Source organism: Erythrolamprus reginae, chromosome 1 (genome assembly GCF_031021105.1).
Source record: "Erythrolamprus reginae isolate rEryReg1 chromosome 1, rEryReg1.hap1, whole genome shotgun sequence".
Taxonomy (NCBI): domain Eukaryota; kingdom Metazoa; phylum Chordata; class Lepidosauria; order Squamata; family Dipsadidae; genus Erythrolamprus; species Erythrolamprus reginae.
Genome location: NC_091950.1, coordinates 270,065,142 through 270,085,099, shown reverse-complemented (window position 1 = coordinate 270,085,099; position 19,958 = coordinate 270,065,142). Strand labels below are relative to the sequence as shown.

At 41.4% G+C, this 19,958-nt stretch overlaps 1 protein-coding gene across 3 annotated transcripts in view; it reads left to right on the top strand.

Annotated features, from left to right (window-relative positions):
• The window catches only part of ELOVL5 (ELOVL fatty acid elongase 5), a 67,015-nt gene that overhangs the window by 24,844 nt on the left and 22,213 nt on the right, over positions 1-19,958 (top strand). Inside the window, exons 2-3 of one of the 3 annotated variants that reach the window (XM_070732996.1) lie at positions 16,438-16,608; positions 16,980-17,046. In XM_070732996.1, the coding sequence (XP_070589097.1) occupies positions 16,989-17,046 (58 nt within the window). In that variant the 5' untranslated portion in view covers positions 16,438-16,608; positions 16,980-16,988. The remainder of the gene's footprint in view (positions 1-16,437; positions 16,609-16,979; positions 17,047-19,958) is intronic. The other 2 variants (XM_070732994.1, XM_070732995.1) reach the window with 2 other exon arrangements.

Genomic DNA, 19,958 nt, shown 5'->3' with positions numbered 1-19,958 from the left:
TATTTTTCGCTCTATAAGATGCACCTGCTGATAAGACGCACCTAGTTTTTAGAGGAGGAAAATAGAAAAAAAATATTTTGAGCCAAAAAGTAGGCTAAAATATTTATTACAATAACACTGCCCTAGGGGAATTGGGAAAATATACAAACAAGCCCCCCTCTCTCTTTCTTTCTATCCCTCTTTCTCTCTACCTTTCTTTCTCTTTCTCTCTCTCCCTTTCTCTGTCCCTCTCTTTCTTTCTCTCTGTCCCTCTCTTTCTTTCTCTCTGTCCCTCTCTTTCTTTCTCTCTGTCCCTCTTTCTTTCTCTCTGTCCCTCTCTTTCTTTCTCTCTGTCCCTCTTTCTTTCTCTCTGTCCCTCTCTTTCTTTCTCTCTGTCCCTCTCTTTCTTTCTCTCTCTTATCTCTCCTCTCACTCACTCTCTTTGTATCTCTCTCTCTCTCTCCTTCTCTATCTCTCCCTCTTTCTCTCTCCCCCTTTCTATCTCTCCTCTCCCTTTCTCTGACCCTCTCTTTCTTTCTCTCTGTTCTTCTCTTTCTTTCTCTCTGTCCCTCTTTCTTTCTCTCTGTCCCTCTTTCTTTCTCTCTGTCCCTCTCTTTCTTTCTCTCTGTCCCTCTCTTTCTTTCTCTCTGTCCCTCTCTTTCTCTCTGTCCCTCTCTTTCTTTCTTTCTCTCTGTTCCTCTTTCTTTCTCTCTCTTATCTCTCCTTCTCTCACTCACTCTCTTTGTATCTCTCTCTTTCTCTCTCTCCTTCTCTATCTCTCCCTCTTTCTCTCTCCCCCTTTCTATCTCTCCTCTTCTTTTCTCTCTCTTTCTTTCTCTTTCTCTCTCCCTTATTTTTTCTGTTTTTCTGCTGTGGGCGGTTTAGGGCCCCTCAAACCCCGACGACCTCGCCCCCGGATCCTGGCCGGGACAGGGCAGCTTCCTCTGACAGGGGGCCGAGGGGGCTCAGCAGGAGGCACAGCGACGGGCGGAGAGAGGGAGGGGGGCAGCGGCGTCCCTCCTGGCCTTGGCGGGCCGCCCGACCCTCCCCACCTCCTGCAAACGCGGCGGGTGGCGGGGGGAGAGCGAGGAGCCGGCTCCGGCGGGCGCGGGGCTTGGCTGGCTGGCTGGCGGGGGGAGCGCCACTGGTGGTGCAAAGGGAGACCCTCCTCCGGGATGGAGGGGGCCAGGCAGCAGCTAGCCAGCCGAGTTCGCAGCCAAACTTTGCACAGGCGGCGGCCGGCTGCGAGCGACTGGCTGGGTTTTGGGTCTTCGAGACCTCCCCGCCTCCTGAAGCGATTCCCGTAGCCTTCCCAAAGGCTCGGAGCCGCCAAAGCTCCTCCGGTGCCGCTCCGCCTCCTAAACCTGCGGGGTGGAGGCGTCCCCCAGCCCAGCACTTCCGGAGGCCGAAAGGCGCGGCTCTCTTCGGGGTTGGGAAGAGGAGAGGCGGCGACAGAGGTGGCGGTCTCCAGATGAGTATATCGCCGCCCCCCCCCCTCTGCTCCAGCGCCTCCCCCCCCCCGCCTGCATCTTCGCTCCATAAGACGTGGCTGATTTTTCAGCCTACTTTGGGAGGAAAAAAACTGCGTCTTATGGAGCGAAAAATACGGTAAGTTTGTAAGACAAGGTATCACTGTACTTTCTGCTTAAAATACTTTCTGCTAATGTAGACTTATAGATCTAATTCTCAAAGTTCAGGTTTAACAGATTTTAAGCTCTGTTATTTTGTTATAGATCAATAAACTTTTATAAAATTAAAGGTCTGGTCTTTTTGCTTAGCTATATAGAGCTTAAATATATTTTATTTGTATTTCACTGGTTGTTTTATTGAACTATAACATATCCTGGCCATTTAGATCAACCTAAAACAAGTTGATTCAACAGATCCTAAGGAAAAAAATGGTGAAAGTTCATTATAATTCTATTTCTAACCTTAATGTCAAATCAGAAGTAAATAACTGTTAAGCAGTCCTAGAGAAATCGATGTTATAATAGGCCACAAAGACGTATAAACATATAAACTTGATGTATAATAGGCCTCAAAGATGTATAAACATATAAACTTGACTTTACTGCACTTTTAAAAAGTCTGGGATGATGATGTTATATTGGTAATAAACATGAAATAGTTGTAGGCTTTTAAACCTATATCTGCCTTAACCTATTTCTTATGGACATTTATCCTCCATTAGAATGAAGTATTTCTGTAATGGGAATAGTAAATTGTGATAGAGTTAAAGTGGTGAAGGGATCAATGCACAACATGTGGCAGTGTATAATTATTAAAAAGTTTTTGAATCTAATTTTCTGGATGTGCCATAGGATTAATATGATCAATCATATAACCATGCGTTTATATTGGATTTGGCATTTTAGTCCACCTCTCAAATAGCCCATTAGATAAAAATTGTTGCCTGGTGGTGTTAAAACATCATGGATAAAAAGTTATTCCAAATAAAACTGCCTTTTGCAGTTAACAGGTGATTTAGTCAATGGCAAGAGTGTTCTGGTGCTGCTCCAAATGTTTTGGGGTTGTACTCAAGGCATTTATTATTGTTGGTACATCTTGGCTTACTTTTACCACAGTGGTTATTTGCAATTATTGTAATCTTGTGGTTTTCTCCAGTTCTTTTTCTTCTGTTCTGCTTTCTTAAGGTACTACAATATTCACTATCAAGATTATTTTTCTTTCTTAACTTACATTTGTTAAATTGGGTTTGAAGAACTGTGATGGCGCAGTGGTTAGAATGCAGTATTGCAGGCTAATGCTGCTGGCTGCTGACTGCCAGCAGTTTGGCGGTTCGATTCTCACCAGCTCAGTTGACTCAGCCTTCCATCTTTCTGGGGGCAGAAGCAGTTTATAAATCTTAAGTGTTGTTGCTATTGCTATTTATGTAGTCCCACCAATTCTTGCTTGCTGGCAAATAGTATTTCTTGCAGACCTTCTGGCTACTTTGTCATGCGGTTGTTTGTAGTCAACCTGTAGGATCTTCCTGCAAATAACTAGGTGGTTTCTATTTCTTTAGCTTCTTTGCAGAGATGGCCTTTGCTATCTGTTGCTGTCTCCCCAATTCTAGCTTTCTATCCCTTTGTTTTTAAGGCTTGATCTTGTGCAGCCAGAATTGGCCTCTCGGTCTCCTTTTTCAACTGCTGTTAGCATTGCTAGGTCTCTCTATTTGCTGTCTTTGTTACTTTTTAAAGAAAGTACTAACCATTGTAATACTTTGCCTTGGCATGTCTCCTTCCTATCCTTTACTTGGTCTTTCTTGTTTGGTCTCTCCTGTATCCAGTAATGCTTTGTGATGATGGTGATGATGATAATGACAATGATGATGACTACTACTACTACTACTACCGTACTATATTTTCAATCCTATCTTTATTGCCTAATACCATGAGTCTACAGAGAGGGGCGGCATACAAATCAAATAAACAAACAAACAAATAAATAAATAAATAAATGTTTCCTTGAAAATAAGACCCTATCTTATTTTTTTTGATACCCCGAAATATGTGTTTGCCCTTATTGCCATGCACTCAAAAACTCAATTGGGCTTATTATTAGGGGATGTCTTATTTTGGCGGGAAAAGGGCACTCCTTTTCCTATTTTCCCCACAACAATAATCCGGTGAGGTTAATTGGACTGAGAGAAAGTGATTGGACCATAGTCGCCCAGCCAGCTTTCATAAGGCAGCACTAGAACTCTTTTAGGTAACACCTTAGCCATTACTTAATCTGGCAACAATATTTTAAATTATTTTTATTTTTTTTAAAGAAAGATAATGCTAAATCCCCATTGGCTTACTATCCGTTTCCAATGGTTTACATGTAGAAGCAGCACATAAAGAGTTATTGACTTTTCTCCTCACAGCTCTCTGCCAACTGCCATAGAAAGATACAAAATTGTAATGAATACACAATTAGTCAGATGAAGATAAATAGAAATAATAATTCTGGGAATAATGTGTCTTTAATATGATCAATACATATGATGTTTATTACCAAAATAATGAAGTTAAGAATATTGAACCTCCAATCATCCATAATTATTTATTGGCTGATTTGAGATATTCATGGATAAGAGGTATATTATTGTTAATTGTGTAATTATTAGCAGTTTTTATGTAGATTTATATAGTTTATATGGAAATTTTCTTTTTGCTTGGGTGCCAAAAGTTTGTGCATGTGCACAATAGCACGTAGACGCACATGCCCACATAATGCAATGCCTTCCCTCCACGCATGTGTGCACAATCCCACCCCATGCTCCTCCCACGCATATGCACAGATGTCACTGAAACCTCCAGACTTCCAGTAGGTCCATTGTGCCATTTTTTGCCCACCCCAGGTTTCAGGAAAGGAAGCTTTCCTGAAGTCTGGGGAGGGTGAAAAACAGCCCAACCAGAAGTCCTTGGTAGACCCATTGGGTTCGTTTTTCGCCATCCATAGGCTCGGAAGGCTTTTCTGAAGCCTGGGGAGGGTAAAAACGGCCTCACACAGTTTATGGATTGTAATTTTAGTATAGTAGATCAAGTGTAATTGACAGATTGGATTTTATCATAGATTTTATCTGTTATTTATTATTTTGTTTTATAACTTTTAATTGTATATTCTAGTCTCTGGTCTATGACTGTAATAAATAGAATTGAAATTGAAAACAGCCTACCCCCTTCCTCTGGACGGCTGAAAATCAGCTGGCCAGCGCACACATGGGCACTGGAACTGACATAGGTGAAGCCTTGCGTGTCCTCAGGCATGGCTCTCTGTGCCACCTGGGGCACGCATGCCATAGGTTCGCCATCATGGATATAGTCTATTGTTTCTTTTGTTATATACTGATGGATCTTAAACTACCAAACTTTATTGGATTCAATGGCATTCGGTGGTATTTTTGCAGTGTCTGAGCATGAGTTATGGTGTAAATTATAAGTCTAATTGTGTTTGTTTATAATACAGTGATCCCTCGATTTTCGCGATCTCGATCTTCGCGAAATGCTATATCGCGATTTTTCCACCCAATGACGTCACTCTCTTCCTTCCTTTCTCATCTTTCTTTCTCTCTCTTTCTCTCTCTTGCTTCTTCCTCTCTCACACTCTTCCTCCCTCTCTCATCTCTTTCTTTCCTTCTCTCTCTTTCTCTATCTCTCCCCCTCTTGCTGGCGGGCGGTGGGTGGCGGGCGGGCGAGCGGGTGCATCAGCGAGGAGCCGGGGTTTCCCCTTTGTGTGGGCGGCTGGGAAACCCCGATCTTTGTCTGCTCGCTGCTGCTGCGCCGAGCAGATCAGCTGCTGGGCGGCCGAAGGAACCTTCCCTGGGTCTTCCCCCTCTTGCTGGCGGGCGGGCGGGCGAGCGGCGGGCATCAGCGAGGAGCCGGGGTTTCCCCTTTGCGTGGGCGGCTGGGAAACCCCGATCTTTGTCTGCTCGCTGCTGCTGCGCCGAGCAGATCAGCTGCTGGGCGGCCGAAGGAACCTTCCCTGGGTCTTCCCCCTCTTGCTGGCGGGCGGGCGAGCGGCGGGCATCAGCGAGGAGCTGGGGTTTCCCCTTTGCGTGGGCGGCCGGGAAGACCCAGGGAAGGTTCCTTCGGCCGCCCAGCAGCTGATCTGCTCGGTAGTGCAGCAGCAGCGAGGAGCCGAATCGGGGTTTCCCCTTTGCGTGAGCGGCGGGGAACGCAAACTCCACCATCTACGCATGCGCGGCCATAGAAAAAAAGGGCGCGCATGTGCAGATGGTGTTTTTACTTCCGCAACCCTACATCGCGAAAAATCGATTATCGCGAGGGGTCTTGGAACGGAACCCTCGCGATAATAGAGGGATCACTGTACTCTTTTTACTACTGTCCAAAATAAGAATAACAAAATGCTGTATTGGCAAAATCAAGAACATAAATGAAGCAGGCAAGCCTGTGAAGTCCCTGTGTGTAACCAGTTATTTATTTATTTCAGTTTTGTTAAGGGCATCCAATTTCAAGAAGCCTTTTAATAGGAAAGTGAACACAAGAACAAGGGGACACAATCTGAAGTTAGTTGGGGGAAAGATCAAAAGCAACATGAGGAAATATTATTTTACTGAAAGAGTAGTAGATCCTTGGAACAAACTTCCAGCAGACGTGGTTGATAAATCCACAGTAACTGAATTTAAACATGCCTGGGATAAACATAGATCCATCCTAAGATAAAATACAGGAAATAGTATAAGGGCAGACTAGATGGATCATGAGGTCTTTTTCTGCTGTCAGTCTTCTATGTTTCTAGCAATGTGCAATAACTCATAACTATACATACATACATACATACACACACACACACATACATACATACATACATACATACATACATACATACATACATATGCAAGCAAGCCTCCTGACGGTATGCAATAACTCTGAATGAACAAACGAATGAATGATAAAAATGCTTCCTAGACCAATTCAACATTCAGGGAAAAAATCAGCTTAACTCCAAACCTGGGAATAGAGCCAGGTGTTATGCAACTTGGAAACCAAGGACCGTAGCAACCATTATTGCTTTGTTGTTCCAGAGGTCAGGGGCTACAATAGAGAAGGCATGCTTCCTCAGTCCCATAAATGACAATTTTTAGTTGATGGGATGTGGTGCCCACTCACTCTGCCTGAATACAGTGTTCCCTCGATTTTTGCGGGGGTTGCATTCCGAGACCGCCTGCGAAAGTCGAATTTCCGCGAAGTAGAGATGCGAAAGTAAATACGCTATTTTTGGCTATGAACAGTATCACAAGCCTTCCCTTAACACTTTAAACCCCTAAACTGCAATTTCTCATTCCCTTAGCAACCATTTAGATTATTACTCACCATGTTTATTTATTAAAGTTTATTAAAAATAAATATTTATTAAAGGCGGATGAAAGTTTGGCAATGACGTATGAGGTCATTGGGCGGGAAAAACCGTGGTATAGGGGAAAAAACAGCAAAGTATTTTTAAATTAATATTTTTGAAAAACCGTGGTATAGCCGTTTCACGAAGTTCGAACCCGCGAAAATCGAGGGACCACTGTACCTTGGGGGGGTGGAAACAACTGGAAAGGTCCCTCAAATAACCAGGCCTTGTGCTATAAATGACTTGGTAGGTAATGACCAGCATCTTGAATTGCACCTACAAGTCAACTGATAACTAGTGAACTAGTGATGATGCAATGGGCATAACATTTTGAGCTGTAGCTTCGGGATAATTTCCCAGGGTAGGTCATGTGGAGCTCACGGTGATAGTTCAATGGCGAAGTGCCTAGTACATGAGCAACTGTTTGAAGGTTCAGCAATCTAGTGATTCCCAACTTGTTAAGAGGATTAGCAAGATGGACATTGTTACCCATAATCTCACAAGATTCCAGGTGAGAACCGCCAAGTGACATGAGGGGCGATGGCTGAACCTCTTTGTTCTTAGTGACTGCTTTAAAATGATCAATTTATAAAACCTAGTTTCACCAAAGGTTTCCCCATTCAGAGTAGCTGGGAAGCAAGAAGAGAATTGTAAGTGGATATTGACCTAGCACGTTAACAACCTAGCAACTGGCTTAAGTACTTCTTGATTGTGTGGGCAAGTAGAGCCCCATGGCTATCTAAATATTTTTATCTGGTGATCTGAGGCAGGGTTTCCCAACCATGGCAACTTGAAGATAATTGGACTTCAACTCCCAAAATTCCCCAGCCAGCGAAAGCTGGCTGGGGAATTCTGGGAGTTGAAGTCCAAATATCTTCAAGTTGCCAAGGTTGGGAAACACTGATCTGAGGAGTCACTTCTCAATAGTAAAGCCTATTTGACCATATACTAGTAGGTATATTTTTAAAAAAAACTTATTTCAATAAATCTGAAGGATGAGACTTGATCACCTTCAGTAGGAAGCAGCCTGTTTGAACCAGCTTCAATAGGTTGCCTCCCTTGCCTCAGTTCAGTGTTTCTCAATTACTTAATGTTATACCTCCCCCCCCCAACCAGGAAGAAGTAAACATGCCATGCCACGCCCCTCAATTCTCCGCGGATTATCAGCGTGATTGGGGTGTAATGTGTTTAAGTGATGCCTTAATTTATTTGGCTTCCTGTGTCCGCTGCCAACATTTTTAGACACAGTAAACATACCGGTCTTTCCACGTCTTCCACCGTAGTCACAATGAAGGCAAGCACTACATACGCTTCATCATATTTCCTCATCTTAGCTTTCTGGAGACTTACGTTTGTCTCATTATCTCCGTCTCTCTCCTCCTTTCTTTTCATCCCTGTAAAATATTTTTCCATGGTGTCTTTAGGTTTGTTAACTGCACTTCATATCTCCTACTCTGTGCTGTGTGCTATTGTTTTGTGCAAAAAACTCTATTCTCTGCAGCTAAAAAAGCACATTCTTCAGGGTCACACGCCCCCCCATTGTTTCACGCCTCCCCCCCCAGGGGACCCACCCTACTATTTGAGAAACACTGCCTCAATTGATGCCGTCTTGTTTATGATTTTAAGTTGAGTATTAAAAGAGATAAAGGCAACGGTTGCATAGAAATTGCAGTGCCTCGCTATGGAAGAGTTAGGAACACGACCCGAAATGGAGGGAGGCAAGATTGCATCTCCTACAGCAGGGGTGGGGAGCCATGGCCCTTTTATGACCTGTGGACTTCAACTCCCAGAATTCTAGTTCCCCACCCGTGCCCTACATCCTTTTCCCAATAGGAACAGAATTCTATCTTTAACAGCAGAATTAAACATGTTTCGTGTTTCACCTTTCGAGGTGAGGTACATAATTAGCCTGAAAGGTACAGTAGATTTATATGCAGGAAGCTTTGCTTTTTCCTTTGTCATCTTCCTCATTACTGGCGCTTAGGTATTGTATAAACAGATTTTATTGGTTGTTTAATATGGACTTTCACTCAAGGCTGAATGTACAAATGGAAAGGGGTGAGCCCAAACCCTTCCTTTATGGCCTTCAGATCTCTTGGCCAAAGTTGTGTGCAAAATCAGCAGCATACCTATCATCTTGAAACCAGAAGTTTAAGTGCCTAAAGTAATTTTTCCTAGGGACAAAAAAATAAACAAATTCTGTCCCCAACTGTTAGATGGGCTTATTTCTTCCATAGCAGCCTACATTTTACCCCCAAATTCTCCATCCTGAAGAAGTCACAGTGGGGTGCACAGTAAGGGAATATAGCTCAATGCATTCAGAACACCCTGATCCATCCCAGCAGGTGTTTTTTCTACAAATCCAGTAGCCAAGTCTGGTTGGAAATACAGGTGGTCCTCGACCTATGACCACAATTGAGCCCAAAATTTCTTTTGTTAAGTGAGACGTTTGTTATGTGAATTTTTTCCTCGATTTTATGACCTTTCTTGCTGCAGTTGTTAAGTTAGTAGCCCAGTTGTTAAATGAATCCACAAGAACAAATAAAAAATGATGAACAAGAGTGTACATATAGTCCTTAACTTACAACAGTTAGTTTAGTGACCATTCCAAGTTACAGTGACAGTGAAAAAAGTGACTTATGGCTGTTTTTCACACTTACAGCTCTTTTAGCATCTCCATGGTCACAAATTCAGGCGCTTGCCAACTGACTCATTTATGACTGTTGCAGTTTCCGGGGTCACGTGATCTCCTTTTGTGACCTTCTGACCAGCAGAGTCAATGGAGAAGCCAGATTCACTTAACACCTGGGTTACTAACTTAACAACTGCAGTGATTCGCTTAACAACTGTGGCAAGAAAAGTCTTAAAATGGGAGAAAACTCACGTAACAAATGACTCACCAGCCTAAATTTTGAGCTCAGTTGTGGTTGCAAGTCAAGGACTTTGCCCGCATGTGTTACCATCTACATCCAAGTTGGTAGATGGAAGCTTTCATGATCTGAATAACAAATCATTAAACAAAAGAGGTCTAATTATCTTGAGTGGCAGTGGCAACCCCTTCTTTCTTCCTTCCCCTCACTCCTCCCCAGCCAGCTAAACTTTTGGAAGGTATTTTGGACTTATTTTACCAGTTTTGGAGAAACAAAACGTTTGTTTCGTAATAGAGGAAGAAAAAAGTGTGGTTTCCCCCTTGTGATTTTGAGAACTATAGGTTCATTAATGGAATTCTTTATTGGCCAAGTGTGGTTGGACACACAAGGAATTTTTCTTTGGTGCATATGTTCCAAAGAATTGACAAGAAATGTAAATGACGAGAATTCAAATGTTGGGGGATAGAAAACAGGAAAGTTCTTAGTTCTCTTTAGGGTCTTCATATTCATAACAGACTTGTTCTTTTGTAATTTTTATTTTGCAATCTTTTTGCATGAAAGTGTTGCTGCAAATATTATATTGCATAAGCAACTCCTTTGTGTGTGGGGGGGGGGAACTCTCAGTACAGAATGCATTTTTCTTGAAATGCGTGAATGGTATTGAATAGCAACTTTTGTCTTTGGTTTTGTTTTCCTTTATATACTTTGGTTGCTGAAAGAGGCGCAGTTGAAGGGTTTTGAAATGCAAACTTAAGTGCTTATAGAGCCCTATACCAAAGACTACCCTGCCTGGGTCACTGACAGTATTATGTAACAAAATCAATTGCTGTTCCGAATCAGAGTCGCTCGTCCAAATGATCACATGGGTTAGGTAGCAACCAGATGACTCACTTATGGGAACTCTTAAGTATCCCATTTCAGCAGGAAACAAAAATATCACCTGTATCTATATTAATTTTCAATGCAACCTTTATTACAGCTGTGTTAGCACAATGTGTTTTGTTGTGTATTTGCCTTTGAGTCAGACACTTGGTGATTGCCCAAACTAGTCCCTGCAGTTTCCTTGGCAAGATTTTTAGGAGTGGCTTGTCCTTGCCACATTCCTCGGGCTGAGAGAAAGTGACTGGCTCCAAGGTCACCCAGGTCACTCAAAACTCCAGTGTATAGAGAGCACTGGTGAGACCACATTTGGAATATTGTGTTCAGTTCTGGAGACCTCACCTACAAAAGGATATTGATAAAATTGAACTTGTCCAAAGACGGGCTACAAGAATGGTGGAAGGTCTTAAGCATAAAAGTTATCAGGAAAGACTTAATGAACTCAATCTGTATAGTCTGGAGGACAGAAGGGAAAGGGGAGACATGATCGAAACATTTAAATATGTTAAAGGGTTAAATAAGGTTCAGGGGGGAAGTGTTTTTAATAGTTAACAGAACACAAGAACAAGGGGACACAATCTGAAGTAAGTTGGGGGGAAGCAACATGAGAAAATATTATTTTACTGAAAGAGTAGTAGATCCTTGGAACAAACTTCCAGCAGACGTGGTTGGTAAATCCACAGTAACTGAATTTAAACATGCCTGGGATAAACATATATCCATCCTAAGATAAAATACAGGAAATAGTAAAGGGCAGACTAGATGGGCCATGAGGTCTTTTTCTGCCGTCAGTCTTCTATGTTTCTAATGTCATTAACTGTTACTCCAAACTGGGTTTCCTATTATCTGTATTATAATTTATCAGCATAGTTTACAGGGCTGTGATCAGTATTGGGCTCCTACTAGTACGGGCTACTCTATACCTCCGGTAGGGAAAATGAACAGCGGATGCATGCAGAATTCAGATTCTGCGCATGTGCGGGAAGTGAAATCGCACATGAGGACACTCGCACGAATCAGATTTCACCGATTTTCTGCGGGTTTTTGCTTCCGTGTATCCACGTAAGCAAAGAAATTGCCGAAAATTTGCAAAATCTCGTACATATGAGCATCCTCTCACGAGATTTTGCTTTCTGCACATGCACAGAATCCAAATCTCGTGCGCCCCGGACAACTGGAGCTGCGCACGCAAACGCATCGGCGGCGACAAGGAACCCTTGCCTGGCTGTGTCCCACAGTGCATGCACATCACACAACTTTTCTAACCTAAAATACGATTTGCCAGCTTGTTATTCATGACGTCTTGCAGGCACAGCCTGTGACACATTACATGACTTATGCTAGAAAATTCATTCTACATTCAAGTCCAGACGTGCATCTTGCGTATCCCACACGGCTCCAGCTGTTTAAACTAGGCATCCTGCCCTATATCATACTTGGCTTGGGCTGAACCGGAATATTAATAAATATCAGCTCTCTGTGTGCATATTAATAAATGTAAAGTATCCTCTCTTCCTTAACAATTTTTTTTGTTACACAAATCAAAATATCTTTTGACCTTTTAAGTCTTTATTTGGGTTGGTCATTTTCATTTTCATCTCTAAAGAATATCCAAGTATGTTGATGAACGTTATATTTTCTATTATTATTATTATTATTATTATTATTATTATTATTATTATTATTATTATTATGTCAGTACAACACAGCAAACGAGATCACTATGCTGGATTTCGTATTTCATCACCAGTCGGGCGCTTCCCAAGCACCTAGGACCTTCGTGATGTAGCAGCGAATTATGTTTGCCGATCCCAGTAAAGCAACCTTTTGCAATTGACAGATGGAGATTTTGTCAATTCCAATGGTTTTCAAATGTCCGCTGAGATCCTTTGGCATTGCGCCCAGCGTGCCAAGTATACCATTATTATTATTATTATTATTATTATTATTATTATTATTATTAATTAGATTTGTATGCCGCCCTTCTCCTGCTTTCACTGAGAGCATATGCACCAATGACAAATTCCTTGTGTGTCCAATCACACTTGGCCAATAATAAAAAATTCTATTCTTATTAATGAAGTGATGTCCTATGTATATATTTGATGTAAGAATTTCAGATATTTCTGTCTTGGAGGAAATTCAGTGTACAGAGTATTTTTAAAATCAAATCCTGCTAATTTCGACTACTTTATTTTGGAGCATTTTATGTATGTTAATGGAGAGCTATTAAACCACAAGTGTCAAACTCGATTGTGTCACATGATGTATTGTTACATTTTTTGCCTTTGCAGATCTGGGTTAGGTGTGGTCTGTGTAATGCATCCGGCCTGCAAGCCACCAGTTTGGCAAGCCTGTACTAAATATACACTGCTCAAAAAAATAAAGGGAACACTTAAAAAGCAGAATATAACTTCAAGTAAATAAAACTTCTCTGAAATAAAACTGTCCACTTAGGAAGCAACACTGATTGACAGTCAATTTCACATGCTGTTGTGCACATTCAACTTTGTACAGAACAAAGTATTCAATGAGAATATTTCATTCATTCGGATCAAGGATGTGTTATTTAAGTGTCCCCTTTATTTTTTTGAGCAGTATATTTTGTTGTTAAAGATAGTTAAAATCTAGGTACAGATAGTCCTTGACTTGACAACCATTGCAGCATCCTCATGATGCATGTGTTCAAAATTCAGGGAACAGGCAACTGACTTGTATTTACGATGATTGCAGTGTTTTTAGGGGGGGGGGGGTGAATCACTATTTGCGACTTCCCAGACAGCTTCTGACAAGCAAAATTAATGGGGAAAGTCAGACCTACTTAATAAACATGTATTTCACTTAACAACTGGCTTGCTTAGCCACGGGGATTCTGGTTGCAATTTTGGTCATATCTCAAGGACTACTTATATTCTAAACTATATGTATATGAAATATCAATTTTACCAGTACTTTAAAGCAGCAGTTTGTTTGGGCACCAGGGATCGATTTTGTGGAAGGCAAATTTTTCCATGAATTGGGGGGGTGGGGGAGTAGTACGCTACCTAGATCCGGCACATGCACAATTTTTCTCACCCACCATTCACTTCCAGCTGGGCAGGCCGATTCCTAACAGGCCACAGACTAGTACTAGTCCACGGCCTGGGGTTGGGGATCCCAGCCTTAAAGGAAGTTATTTAAACTCAGCTTGCTTTGTAACTACAGTGGTACCTCTACCTATGAACGCCTCTACTTACAAACGTTTCTACATAAGAACCGGGGGTTCAAGATTTTTTTGCCTCTTCTCAAGAACCATTTTCTACTTACAAACCTGAGCCTCCGAAACTGTAACCGGAAAAGGCACAGAGAAGCCTCCGTGGGGCCACTCTAGGAATCTCCTGGGAGAAAACAAGGCAGGGAGAAGCCTCCGTGGGGCATCTCTAGGAATCTCTTGGGAGGAAACAGGACCGGAAAAGGCGGGGGAAGCCTCTGTGGGGGACCTCTAGGAATCCCCTGGGAGGAAACAGGGCCGGAAAAGGCGGGGAGAAGCCTCCATGGGGCCTCTAGGAATCTCCTAGGAGGAAATAGGGCCTCCACCCTCTCTGTGGTTTCCCCAATTGCACACATTATTTGCTTTTACGTTGATTCCTATGGGAAAAATTGCTTCTACTTACAAACTTTTCTACTTAAGAACCTGGTCACGGAATGAATTAAGTTCGCAAGTAGAGGTACCACTGTACATATGCTCTCTTGTTAAAGGTAATATCTCTTCCATTATGGTTCATTACTAGGTGAGTCTATGATGTTATATAGTGCCAAGCAACATTAGCAAAGTCATTTGGCACTACCTTTTTTCAGATTTTTCTCCCCTATTCAATCATTTAAAATCCTATCATTACCTGGCTGTCTCCTGACCAAATACTAACCAGGCCCCACCACACTAATGATCTGAGCTCAACCTGGATTGGGTGAGGGTTTCCACTTGCTAAGACAGACCTCTGTTATGTCCAAGAGAATGTATTAATGTCTGGAATAAAGACCACTTATGCATCCCCTTCTCCAGTGAAAAGCATTCATTGGCTATGTTTGCACGACATGCTAAGTCATAGTAAATTACTGTTTACTCAACCTGACTTTCTGGGTTTGCTCATAAACCAACTGTATGAGATCAGCTCTCAAAACACGTTAAGCTAAAAATACAGTTAAGTAAGTATTGGTTCTGTTGGTGATACAACACAGTCAGTATGTCAAAGAGTAATATTAATATCATTACTGGGCTCAAGAATTGAAGGAATATACTGTATATGTATAATTTTCATAATTTATAATTGATTTTTTTTTTAACAAAGTTAAAATATACAGAACATAGAAAGAAAAGAAAAAAGATACAAAAAGAGAAACAGAAAAGAAAAAAGCAAAAAGCAAATGGCAATATAAATGAAAGAAAGAGAAGAAAGAAAATACTTAAAGAAACAACTTCCTATTCTTTGCAGCACTTACAAATACAGGAGTCAAAAATCACCCTAATCAATCATTACTTCATTAAAAAAAAAAAATCTAGTACAGACTTTATTATAGGTTAAAATTTTAAAATAATATTTCTGTAGAAGAAAATTGTATTTTTTGTTTTCATTCCTTCATAATTTGCAACACTGTTAGCTCCCCCAAAGTCAATAAACATGAGATGGAAGTAATAAATAAAGAAATTCTTGGGAAGAATTCAACTTTAGAATATTCTTAAAAAGAACCTTTGATCTTAGTGTACTGGCTCAACTCGACTATATATTTCTTTTGCCTTGTGAGTAGGCTGCTCTGACAGTCAAGGCTTATAATAAATATTCAGAGTTATCACTAATAGAAGGTATTTTTTAAATCCAGTCCAGTATTATTTATGCATGATCCTGTTTTGCAAAGCAGAAATCCTGCCAGGCAGCACCTGACATTGGAAGAAGGCTAATGTAAAAGCAGGCCACAAAACTTTCCCATCATTAGATGCTCCTGAGGTGTATTTTTGACCACTGGGTCACCGCCCTTCCCTGTTTACATAGTCATAAGGTGTAAGCCTTAGCCAAAGTTGATTTGACAAGGTCAGCTCTCCGCTCACCTAAATGATGAGGCAGCTTTATATAAAGTCACAGATTGTTCTGCTGTGTTATAGTTCCGGAAGATCAAGCTGCTCCTAAGATTTGTATGAGAGCCCTCCATTAATTTAAATACTGCAGTGAACTGTCCATTCTCTCTCTCTCTCTCTCTCTCTTTCTCTCTCTCTCTCTCTCTCACTCTCTCTCACACACACACACACAGCAGAGGTGAATCAGAATTATTTATTAAAATGAAGAAGAGCAAACAGTTTGAAAAACACCTTTATTTTATTTTTTACAAAACTAACCAATTAGAAAACGGGCTATATCTCTTTCGTTTCAAGCTTTGACTTGTCAGTCGTGTGAGCAGAGATTATTTCCTTCTTATATATTTAGTAAATTTGTATGGTGGCCTGGCTCATACACATGATTCTGGGCAACTAGGAAGAGAAATAGGAGCAAAATAAAACAGCCAGTTGATCAAAAACGTAAATAATTTAAAACAGCATTGAAAAGCTGCCACCAAGAATCAACTCCGCACAGTCAGTATAACCAGACAACGGGATCACCCAACTATTGTTGCATTAAACATTAATTGTGTTCAGCGATGTCCTAATTGCCAGATTCTAAAATATCTTTGCTGAGATACATCACACTGTTAATTATGCATTTAAAACTCTTTAAGAAGGTGATTCATTCTCTCTCTCTCTCTCTCTCTCTCTCTCTCTCTCTCTCTCTCTCTCTCTCTCTCTCTCTCTTCCTCTATCTCTCTCCCCTCCTCTTTTTTTTCCTCCCCAAAGCAACCTGTTGTTCTCCACATTTTTTGGACTACAACTCCCATAAACGTCAAGCATAATGAATGCTCAGGTGTTATTTGTTATATAAAACATTAAGACACATCACGAGGCTGCCCACCCTTCAGCAAATATAGTACAACAAGTACTATATTTTATACAAGTATAAAAGTACAAGTAATTAATTTTTTTTAACCTTCACTAAATAGAATCCTTTGTAAATTCAGTATACAGCTTAGAGCAGTTCTAACTTTGTGTCTACCGTCAAGGGAAACACAAGTACAGTTAATACAGAAAATACAGCTACCTAACGCCAACTATTCTCAAATATTTTTGAAAGACAAGGAAAGAGAAAACAAAAACATGGCAGTTCCTATAAAAGCACATCAAATATTCAGAACTATATTTAAATCTTAATTGGGTCTCAATCAGAGATCATCTATGTGGAAAGTAAGTTTTTCCCTCTTTCTTTTTTTTTTTTTTTCTTTCTTTCTTTCTTTCTTTCTTTCTTTCTTTCTTTCTTTCTTTCTTTCTTTCTTTCTTTCTAGGTGATAACAATGGAATCCCTGGATGCAACATTCAATAGCTATCTGGATGTTTGGCTTGGGCCAAGAGGTATGTATGTAGCTCATTTTCAATATCTTACCTGTTAAGATACAGGCAGGGCCTAGTCTTTGCCTGCTTCAAGCAGCTGGAGGGCTGTTTTCTTTTAAAATTTTAGCCTCTCTTAGCTCTATAGTTTAAAGAAAATAAACTTGACAGCTCCTTTACAAACAAGCAGTTGTTACTCTGCGCGTTTCTAAACCATAAGAAAATAAACTTCCTCCTACAGGTGCTCCTTGACCACACTTGACCCCCAAATTTCTGTGGCTAAGTGAGAATGTTGATAAGTGAGTTTTTGCCCCATTTTTCAACCTTTCTTGCCACGGCTGTTAAGTAAATCATTGCACTTGTTAAACTAGTAACAGGGTTGTTAAGTGAATCTGGCTTCCCCATTAACTTTGCTTGTCAGAAAGACAATCACATGACCTCAGGACACTGCAACCATCATAAGTGCAAGCCAGTTGCCCAGCATTCAAGTTTTGATCATGTGACCACGAGGATGCTGCTACGGTTGCAAGTGTGGAAAAATGGTCATAAGTCTTTTCCCGCCCAGTGCTAAGTTAATGGTTGTGTGTCAAGGACTACTATACATCTTTCTCAATTCTGGCATGTGTCAGTCAGACTGTAAATTCCTTTCTGTTGTAACTTAGCTGGGGCATTTAATAACAGAGAGCTAGTTTAGTGTAGGGATTAAGATGCTAGCTAGAAACCAGGAAAAAATGAGTTTCACCCCACCTTAGGCATGAAAGCCATCTGGGCCAATCACCAGGAGATGGTGAATTCTAGTCCCGCCTTAGGCATGAAAGCATCTGGGCCAATCACCAGGAGATGGTGAATTCTAGTCCCGCCTTAGGCATGAAAGCCATCTGGGCCAATCACCAGGAGATGGTGAATTCTAGTCCTGCCTTAGGCATGAAAGCCATCTGGGCCAATCACCAGGAGATGGTGAATTCTAGTCCTGCCTTAGGCATGAAAGCCATCTGGGCCAATCACCAGGAGATGGTGAATTCTAGTCCCGCCTTAGGCATGAAAGCCATCTGGGCCAATCACCAGGAGATGGTGAATTCTAGTCCCGCCTTAGGCATGAAAGCCATCTGGGCCAATCACCAGGAGATGGTGAATTCTAGTCCCGCCTTAGGCATGAAAGCCATCTGGGCCAATCACCAGGAGATGGTGAATTCTAGTCCCACCTTAGGCATGAAAGCCATCTGAGCCAATCACCAGGAGATGGTGAGTTCTAGTCCCGTCTTAGGCATTAAAGCTGTTGGAGTGACTCTTGAACAGTCCTTCTCTCTGAGCTCACCCACCTCACACAGTTGATGTTGTAGGGCAGTGACGGCGAACCTTTTTTTCCCTCGGGTGCTGAAAGAGCATCGCGCATATGCGAATGCCCACACTCATAATTCAATGCCTAGGGAAGGCAAAAACAGCTTCCCCTTCCCCTGGAGACCGGAAATTGCCTGTTTCCCAACTTCTGGTGGGCCCAGTAGGCTCGTATTTCACCCTTTCCAGGCTCCAAAGGCTTGCCTGGAACCAGGGGAAGGTAAAAATACCCTCCCCCATTCCCCCAGAGGCTCTCTGGAAGCCAAAGATGCCCTCCCAGAGCCTCTGTGAGAGCCAAAAATCAGCTGGCCAGCACATGCATGCATGTTGGAGCTGAGTTAGGGCAATGGCTCGTGTGCCAGCAGATATGGTTCTGTATGCCACCTATGGCGGTGCCATAGATTCACCATCACTGTTGTAGGGCATATAAGAGGAAGGAGTACTGGGTAGGTTCCCCAGCTTGAGTTACTTTATAATTTTTTTTATAAAATTATAAAGTTTTATAATTGCAGTCAGGCGGTAGGGAAAGCAAGTAGGATGCTTGGCTGCATAGCTAGAGGTATAACAAGCAGGAAGAGGGAGATTATGATCCCGCTATATAGAATGCTGGTGAGACCACATTTGGAATACTGTGTTCAGTTCTGGAGACCTCACCTACAAAAAGATATTGACAAAATTGAACGGGTCCAAAGACGGGCTACAAAAATGGTGGAAGGTCTTAAGCATAAAACGTATCAGGAAAGACTTAATGAACTCAATCTGTATAGTCTGGACTCTGGAGGACAGAAGGTAAAGGGGGGACATGATCGAAACATTTAAATATGTTGAAGGGTTAAATAAGGTCCAGGAGGGAAGTGTTTTTAATAGGAAAGTGAACACAAGAACAAGGGGACACAATCTGAAGTTAGTTGGGGGAAAGATCAAAAGCAACATGAGAAAATATTATTTTACTGAAAGAGTAGTAGATCCTTGGAACAAACTTCCAGCAGACGTGGTGGATAAATCCACAGTAACTGAATTTAAACATGCCTGGGATAAACATATATCCATCCTAAGATAAAATACAGAAAATAGTATAAGGGCAGACTAGATGGACCATGATGTCTTTTTCTGCCGTCAGACTTCTATGTTTCTATGTCTATGTTTCTATAATTAAATTATAAAATTTTTATTATAAAATTTTAAAAAATATTAAAAAGTTACTTTATAAAAAATAATAAAAGGTGAGATTAAAAATAATAGAGAAGAATGGATAGCAAGGCATTTTTTCCTACACTGATTCAGTCTCTTGACTTCTACAAGTAGGGTGAAATAAGTACTTGCTGCTGCCTCTTAAATACACTTCATAGAATTCCTCAGGTGTTTATTACTCTTCTTCTATATCCATAGCCAGTTTGAAGTCGGCTCAGCATAATCAGAACAGCACTTATTCCAAGCATTCAGACTACTGCATAGGATTAAAATTCAATAGTGCCACATTCCGCACTGACTTTGGTATCTGAAGTATTTGCATGGGAAGCAACATCCACTTAGATGGCTTTCATGCTGAAGGCGGGACTCAAACTCACCATCTTCTGATTTCTAGCCCGGCGCCTTGTTGT